Below are 8,916 nucleotides of genomic sequence, written 5' to 3'. Positions count from 1 at the left end.
GGTGCTGGCGGGGAAGGCTGGGAGGACCCTGCTGGACTGGGGGTGGGTGGGCACATGCCCGCATCTTCTTCCTTCTCCCTGCCCCCCTGTCCCACTATGGCCAAACATACACACACAGAGGTACACACAAGCAGGGGTACACGCAGACAGGTGCACACTACTCTCACTCACTCTCTGCATATGGACACACAGACACAAACACACTCTCCCTCCTGCCATGAACGGATGCATGCATGCACACACACACACAAACACATGCACACACACATGCAGATGGGTGCGCACTCTCACGCACTCTGCACATGGACATAGAAACACAAGCACACTCTCTCTGCCATGAACACAGGCACATGCATGCACACTCATGCATGTACATAAACACATGCACACACACACACACACGTGTGCACCCTACTCACTCACTTTTTGCAAATGGACAGACACAAGCACAATCTCCCTCCTGCCATGAACAGACACACAGACACATGCATGTGTGCACATGTGGAGGGAGATTAAGAATTTTGTTGGGGCTGAGCATACAAGCATGCTTGCCCCTCCAGGTGGAAAAGTCTGTGGGGGGAGGGGAGCCAGGACTGGAGCAGAGCTGGACCAGGGGCTTGCATGGCCACCCCTTCCCTCATGCCTGAGGTCATTGCCCACCACCAGCAGACCCTGCGAAACCACAGCCCTCCTGGCCCAGCCTGCCTCCCTGTACTGCCCAGGGGAGCCTGGAGCCAGGGCTAGAGTGGGGCCAGCCTCAGCTGCACCGCTGAGCCAGAGCCCTAGGGACTCACATGCCTGCCCCACCCTGGGTCATGTCCGGAAAGTGGCTCTTCCAGAGGCATGGCACTGGGAAGCCAAGGGTCGGGGTGGGGAATGTTACCCCCAATTTGTGCACAGGGTAAGGGCAGCTGCAGCAGCGGGATGGACTCTATCTGCTCCCTGCCTGTACACCTCACTGCTGCTTTGACTGCGATGTGGTGCCATGTGCCTCACTGCCCAGCCTGCCCAGGGGGGATGCACATGGTGCCATGCCGCCGTCAAAGGTGAGACATCTAGGGAGCAGGCAGAGCCCAGCCTCAGCTTAAGCCATCCTTGCCCCATGCCCCCCCCCAGTGCTGCACCTCTGGAGGAGCCACTGGGTTGTGCCAGGCTCTTCCCAGGGAAGACTTGGGGCAGGTGTGGGGGCCCTAAGTTCTCCATCCCCTCCAGTGCAGCCAAGACTGGCCCCATACAGGTCCCCAGCTCTGGGCCCCCCTGGGCGGTGCAGGGAGGCATCCAGGGCTGGTGCAGGGCTGGGGGGGCTGCAGTATTGCAGGGGCTGCTGGCACTGGGCAATGGCCCTGGGTGTGGGGGAAGGGGCGGCTGTATGGGTGCAGTGGGCTCTGCTCCCGGCTCTGCTCTGCTCCTTCCTGATCCTTGTCTACTCCCAGTTCTACTCTCCCCCTCCCCTCACAGACTTTTCCTTTGGGTTGGGGTGTGAGGTCACTCATGTATATGCTCAGCCCCCCCAATTTTTTTTCCTCCCTTCGCGTATGAGCCTTGTGCTGTCTCCACATCTGGCCCTGTTCCACCCTGCCGCTCTGTGTCCACCTTGCCCTTATCTGCCTGCCTCCCCTATCGTCCCCTCCCTTCCTGCTCACCGTCTTCCCCTCACTGCCAACTGTTTTGGTGGGCAGCCCCACTGCTTGGGTGGCCAGGGCGAGTTCCCCACTACCAAACTTCCCCATCAGCAGCTCAAACTTGGGCCCAGGCAGCCTGGGCCACCTAGCCAATCAGCGCCTGCCCATTTGGCAGCGTATGCTCAGTTGGCCTAGGGTGTCACGGACAGACAGACACACAGACTATGGCTTTTATTATATTAGAGTAGCGCTGTTCATAGCTAATGTAAAAAAACCCCAACCATCTCTGATATGATCATAGAATTTAAGGATTGCAACAACTTCGCCATCTTTTGCTCCAAATACAGGTGTATTCATTTGAGAATTTGTGAAGAAAAGACAGCCCAAAACACTAGATTTGCAACTTCAAAGCAAAAATCCAAAAAACAAAAAAACCCAGTTCAAACCCAGCCAAATTAAAACATTACTCTCCAGGTATGATTCCCCTAGCCACATGTGAAATATGTTAGTCACATTATTTAATGGGCTGCTGGAAGGCTCTCAAATACTATAGCAATGGGGATATAGTAGAAGAACCTGAATAGAATAGATGGGAATGGCTAATGTTAGAAACACCTTGTAATAACACAAGATGATTTTCTATATATTGTGGGAAATTGGGGGTTTGAAAGGTTTTATTTTTTTTTCATTTTGTTTTTTAAAATTGATTCCACTGTTTATAAAAATCCCCTGGAGTGGTAGTTCTGACAAGAAATTACCTGAATTGTTTTTCTTATCTGCAGCTACCAGATATAGCTGCCCATAATTCCCATTCCTTACTCATTTTAGAGCTGTCAAATCAAAGCTCAGATACATAAGAAGTAAATGCTGGATCTGCATTTTTGTGTTAATATTTCAATATCACTTTCTTTAAAGTATTTCTTGTATATTTAAACTAAAAAAATAAGCAACAAATCTGGATATGGAACCAGTGATCATGATAAACTGCTGTTCATATCAAAGGGGGGGGATCAAGCTACTTTTCAAATGCTATAATTGTTTTGATTAGTTTATATTAATTAAATGTGTGGACAATATTATTTACAGATGCTGCCAGCCCAAAGTCTAAAATATTTAAAGGAATTTTGATTCTTTGAACAAAATAACACCCATTTGGCTTTGATCCATTTAGGAAAATAACGATCAGACTCATTTAACTGTGAAGTATAAACAGGTGATAATTGACTCCATATACACAGCTGCTTTTCAAAGCAGGACAAGAACATTGTGTAACTGGAGGTAACTATGCATGACATTCTGAGTTCTATAACTTCTTTTTCTGCTTCTTTTGTAAAGGTCTTAGAATACCTGGTATGTTGTTTAAAATAGAAGGAAGCCTGCTATAGGATAATAGACAGTATCAAGTTACACAAGCAAATGGCATACCAATTCAGTTTTTTAAATAATTTTTTAACTTCAAAGTATAAGTAGAGCAGGATGAACGGGGCACTGGCTCCATTGCTGATTTAGAGGGAGTGCTGGCCCCTGGTGAGCCTGCATGACAGCAGCAGGGGGGTGGGAAGCATGAACCAAAGCAACAGTAGCTAGGCATACCCCTTCTACCCATTCCCTGCTCTCCTGCCCAGGGCATTCAGAATGCTAGTTACACCTCTTGGCAAAGCCTTTTATACTTTGTTCTCATGTCTGCAAATATCTGTGATAAAGGTGTGACATTGGGAACATATAGAGAAATCAAACCAAACCTTAATATATTATCCTTTGGCAGACTTTCTTTCAGCAGGCAGGCCACATTCTACAGATTTATTTCAAGTGCTGCAGAATCTAGCTTGTGTCACATGTAAAGCTTGTAAAAGAGGAAAGATTTGTGGATGGGAATACAATGTTGAAGGAGAAAAGAAATAGGTGAAGGATAGGACAAAGAGGTTAGCAAGGACAGTGTGGAATACAGGAAGAAACGGCAGGTGAATTTGCCAGCTGCCAAACCAGCCGACATGGGACTAGAAGGCCAGCCAGTTAGAAGAGGCCAGAGGAGGAAATCTTTGACTATTGAGATAAATATTGACTACTGAGATCAATCATGACAGGGATATTCCATGGCAGAGGGAAAAAGACAGTTGCATTTGTGTACTGCTCATTAACTGGATAGTTCTAACTGGAAAACTGAACTGTGTGCTCAAATGGGAATTTTAGCTAAATAAATACTGTGTAATTTGTACAGGAATGCAGGGAGAATTGTGTTCAAGAAGACTCTGGAATTGTTTTGGGCCTGCATTGGGGGTACTTTACTCTACTAACATTACAAAGGCACAGGGCTAAATGACAAGGCATCTTCTTTAGTGCAAACACAGTCATTTCAATAATATCAGTGCTTGCATACCTTAGCAAGCACTTTTGTCTGTGGGTGCAGCAAGGTAGTGAGCTCCTTGAGCATTGGGGCAGGTGTGGGAAATAGAATATTTCCACTGTAGAGTGGGGGTTGTTGAGGAAAGGAGTCTTACCTGTCCCTGGTCTCTGTACTCAAGCTGCAGTTGCTACTGTTGTGGCTGTTGACAGTGGCAAGACGTAGGGGGTGCATGGGGGTGCACATGCACACTCTGAGAGTGACAGTGCACCCCCTGACCAGCAATGCTTGCTGCTTAGGTGATGGGCAGGGGGGGCAGATGGGAGTGCAGGTGCCCCCCCGGCAAGTGCCGGTTGATCACTGCAGCTGCTCCTATAAGTGGCCACAGCCACTGCCGGAAGTGGCTGCTGTGATTGGCTGCAGTGATCAGCCATCGCAGGATCAGACACGGGGGGACTCTCTTCCAGTCTGCCCCCCCCGACTAAGGCGGTACCAGTCACCCATGGTTGTTGCTGTAACAGCATGCCCTGCAGCTGCTTCTGCTGCATGGTAGGGTTGCTTTATGCTGGTTGTGCCCAGGTGCCCTGCTTGCTCTCTCTCCCCATCCATATACTCAATGGGACATAGGACCATGACTTCCCTGGCAAAGTCTGACCAGGGAGACGTATCTTGTCTAGATACACTACTGTGTGAGGGGCCATGCCTGTCTGTCTCCTATGCTTGGGCAGTGCAGGACAACTCCTGCCATTTTAACTCTGGGTTAAAATCTGTGGTCAGACCCAGAGAGTGATGATAGATGGAAGTAAATCATCATGGTGTGCCATGACCAGTGGGGTTCCCCCAAGGCTCTATCTTTGGGCCTATACTCTTTAATATCTTTATTAACAATTTAGACATTGGTGTCAGAAGTGGACTGGCCAAGTTTGCTGATGACACCAAACTTTGCGGTAAAGCATCTACACATGAGGATAGGCTGGTGATCCAGGCCAACCTCGACAGTCTTAGAAAATGAGTGGATGAAAACCTGATGGCATTCAATGCCGAAAAATGCAAGGTACTCCACCTTGGGGGTAAAAAACCCCACAGCATGCTTATAGACTCGGCAGTGCTACACTTGCTAGCACCACAGATGAAAGGGACTTGGGGGTCATGACTGATCACAAGATGAATATAAGCTATCTGGTAAAGTGAGCAAAACTCTGGCTTGCATCCATAGATGCTTCTCAAGCAAATCCTTGGATATCATCCTCCCACTGTACTCAGCCTTGGTGAGGCCTCAGCTGGAGTACTGTATCTAATTCTGGGCTCCACAATTTAAAAAGGATGTGGAAAAGCTTGAGAGAGTCCAGAGGAGAGCCACATGTATGATCAGAGGGCAGGAGAACAGGCCCTATGATGAGAGGCTTAGAGCCATGGGGCTCTTCACCCTGGAAAACCTCAGGCTCAGGGGGGACCTGGTGGCTGCTTACAGATATATAAGGGGTGTAATCAGGATGCGGTGGAATGCCTGTTCACCAGAGCGCCCCAAGGAATGATAAGGTCAAACAGTCACAAACTCCTCCAAGACCGTTTCAGGCTGGACATAAAGAAAAACGTCTTTACTGTCTGAGCCCCCAAGGCCTGGAATAAACTGCCTCCAGAGGTGGTGCAAGCACCTACTCTGGACTCTTTTAAGAAACATTTGGACATCTGGATGGGATCCTTTGACCCTAGCTGACTTCCTGCCCCTGGGGCAGGGGGCTGGACTCTATGATCTTCCAAGGTCCTTTTCAGCCCTAATGTCAATGAAATCTATGAAAGACTCCTGGGGTGCAGGGGGCAATTCTGGTGCCCCCTCTAAAACAATGTCTATGCCTGGTTCCTGCTTAGCTCCCCCTAGTTATGCTATTGTATTGATACACTGTGGATTACAGACACACCAAGGAATTGAAATTATTCATGTATTGTCAAACTATTTTGGTTAGGACAAGGTTACAGAGACTTGCCCAAAGCCCTACAAGAAGTCTGATTCAGAAGTAGGAATAGAATTATTTTTTTCTGCTGTCCAGTCCTCAGCTACAAAAACTTCCATTACTTGTTGGTTTGTTCTCAGTACAAAATGCACAATGTCCTTGAAAATCTATTTCCATTCTTTCTCCCACACACTAAAACATTTGAAGAATGGAGCATGACCACGTTTAGTAGCTGCTTATGCTCACTGGAAAAGCAGAAAATATATATTTTTCCAAAAAGACAAAGTGAAGGTTGAAAAAAACAAATATGAAAACTCCTAACACAGCCATTCTGATTAAAAATAATTTATTACAATAACACCAGTAGAACAAGTGTTAGTGTTCTTGTACGTAAGCAAATCCATACCAAAAATGGTCCTTGTACACTTAAATTTGGCATGTGTGGTAACTAACTTAAGAATCCAGTCACATAGAAAAAAATCTAAAACCAATAATTTTTTAATTATTTTGATTAGTTCAGTCAAAGACAACATGGAAATTATATGTTGCTACTCTCTCCTCTCTACTACAGTTATTAAATATGCAAGCAATAATTTTATCTTTATTGTGAAACATGTTGTGTACTTTAACAATGACTCTTTGTATCCAAAATTCTTTTAGACCCACGCAGACTGACTTAGATGAATAGTCTGTTAAATTCTAGAAAGCTGGACAGTGGAAAATATAATCTGTTCTCCATTCTGTCACACATATTCACATTTTTGTTTAAAGCCTTTTTTTCCCCCTTCCAAGCTGCGTCCTACATATGGACAACGGACAGAGGAAAGAGATCTTCATGTCGCCAGTCCACTAAAGTTCCTCAATACAGAACAGGTAAGAGATTTTTGCTTTGAATCTTTGTAACATGTCTTGAGAGTTGAGAAAGTTCTTTTATTATGAGGCAGCATATTTAGATTATCTCAACTTTTACAATTTATTCTTTAATTCTTGTACAAATTATAGAGGGCTAAGCGCTGTAGTCATCAGTAGAAGAAAATCCCAGTTGGCTTTAATTGTGTTCAGTTCATGATCAAAGGAGATCAAAGGAGATTGCCTCTGGTGTTTTCCAAAATATTCCATGAATCTAGAATACAGCATGAATGTGGAACATTTTAGGTAGGGCTCAGTTGTAGTCTGTAATAGATAGATCTCCATTTGGTAAGACCACATATCTGTTGTATAGATATTTATAAGACACTCATTGCTCCCTCACTGTGTATCAGAAGGCTTGGACCCATAACTTTTGCTCTGGACAGCTTACTTGTAAATGAGAACAACAGTCTACCTGTGTGCCACTGGTTAATTTATACTGTATGAAATCTATTAAACTATATTATTTAAAATGCTGATTTAGCATCATCATAAAGCTCTTTTTCCCAATTGATCAAGAAAGCAATAGTTTTGCAAGTATTAAAACTTTATCTTCTAGCATGTTCTATTATTAGATTTAGAAAACTTAAGAAGTAAGATATTTGGGAATATTGAACTGATTTTTGAACAATGATGGCATTTTTGTATCAAATAGTGTCAATTACAGTGTTAGTTGTAGCATTTAGGTGCTTCACTCTTACACTTTGAAAACCCAAGTCATAATGTTATAAATGTAGATGGGATTTTTATTCTTATTGGTTTCTGTTCTAAGAATTATAATTTTTATAAGAGACCATTACACAAATAGGGCAATAAGCATGGTGTTCAGAAGCAGATATCCATTGAAAATATTTCAAGTAGTTTAAAGAAGTGAAGATGGATGCTTTGCACAGGAGGACACGGATAGTATGAATGTTAGGAGACAGGCAATTGAGAGCACAGCTAGTTGATTTTTTTTTCTGGTCAGAATAATTTTGATTAAAATATTACTTTCTAATGAAGCAAAACTTGTAAAAATGTTCAAGTTTTTAATCAATCCCTAGATAATCTCAAGCCAAAAATTTTTAAAAAATGCTAGTTTTTAAAAACTAAAAGTATTCACTTTTTATCAGTCCCTCACCAACAAAATATTCTTCAAAAGAAAATTTAGGAAAATTTGGGTATAAGACAGGGACCAACTGTTTCAGGGTCTATAGAAGATGGAGTAATATCCTACTACTTGCTTTCTCATTTATATTTATATGGGGCAGTTTGCTTAGCTGAAGATAGAAGAAACTGTAAGTGAGAATATATTTGAGGCATGATACAACAGTCCTTGACCTTTTGTTTTCATTGAGCGCATCCACACATGCAGGCATGTGTTCTTACAGCAGTTCAAATAGGAGTGGCACACATTTGTGCTGGAGATTTTTGCCTCAGTGCATTTGCCCGAACATGCACTTTGGTGTGGGGCAAGTTGTGCCACTTGGGGCAAAATGACCTTGCTCAGCTCCTTCCTGATCTGCAGCCAGTGAGAGCTAGAGTCTGGGGCAAGCACCTGTGCTGGCCCCAGTAGTATAAAAAGCTGCCCTGGCAAGAAGCTCAGGGCTACTCACTCTCGGGAGCTTCTGGGGGAGGAGCCTCTGGGAGGAAGTTGGCTACGCCCCTTCTTGTCCCAAGCTGCTGCTGCTGGTTGCTGCAAGCTTGGTCTCAGGAGCTTCTGGGGAGAAGATTGCCAGGCCCCTTCCTGCTTTTGCCTACTGCTAGCTGCTGGCTTGTTCTCAGAGCTTTTAGGGGCAATTTAGCTGCACCCCTTCCTGCTTTGGACTGCTGCCCCCCCATGGGGGTGGTCCTACACTGCCTGTGGACCCCTCCTCCACCATCACTGCCACAGCCTAAAGGTGCCTTGCCTGTCCCAGCTGCTTAGCAGGCCACCCCCTGCCTTCACCTCCACTTTCATCTGAAGCCTGAGTGGCTGAACTGGATGGCTGCTACCGCTGCTGCTGCTCCTGTTGCTGCTACTGCTGCCATCTGTTCTGCTGCTGCCCCCTCTCAGGAGAGAGGAAGATTCCCTGCTGCACCACCTTGCACCACTCAACACCACAACTGCACT

General features: G+C 45.3%; 1 protein-coding gene across 1 annotated transcript in view; it reads left to right on the top strand.

The window, feature by feature from the left end:
* MLIP (muscular LMNA interacting protein) overlaps positions 1 to 8,916 on the top strand; it is a 303,596-nt gene that overhangs the window by 93,506 nt on the left and 201,174 nt on the right. Inside the window, exon 2 of the mRNA XM_019520562.1 lies at positions 6,708 to 6,788. Within this exon, the coding sequence (XP_019376107.1) occupies positions 6,708 to 6,788 (81 nt within the window). The remainder of the gene's footprint in view (positions 1 to 6,707; positions 6,789 to 8,916) is intronic.

Source organism: Gavialis gangeticus, unplaced genomic scaffold (genome assembly GCF_001723915.1).
Source record: "Gavialis gangeticus isolate Ggan-Ray unplaced genomic scaffold, GavGan_comp1, whole genome shotgun sequence".
In the NCBI taxonomy this organism is placed as follows: domain Eukaryota; kingdom Metazoa; phylum Chordata; order Crocodylia; family Gavialidae; genus Gavialis; species Gavialis gangeticus.
This window is presented reverse-complemented; position numbering and strand designations above follow the sequence as displayed.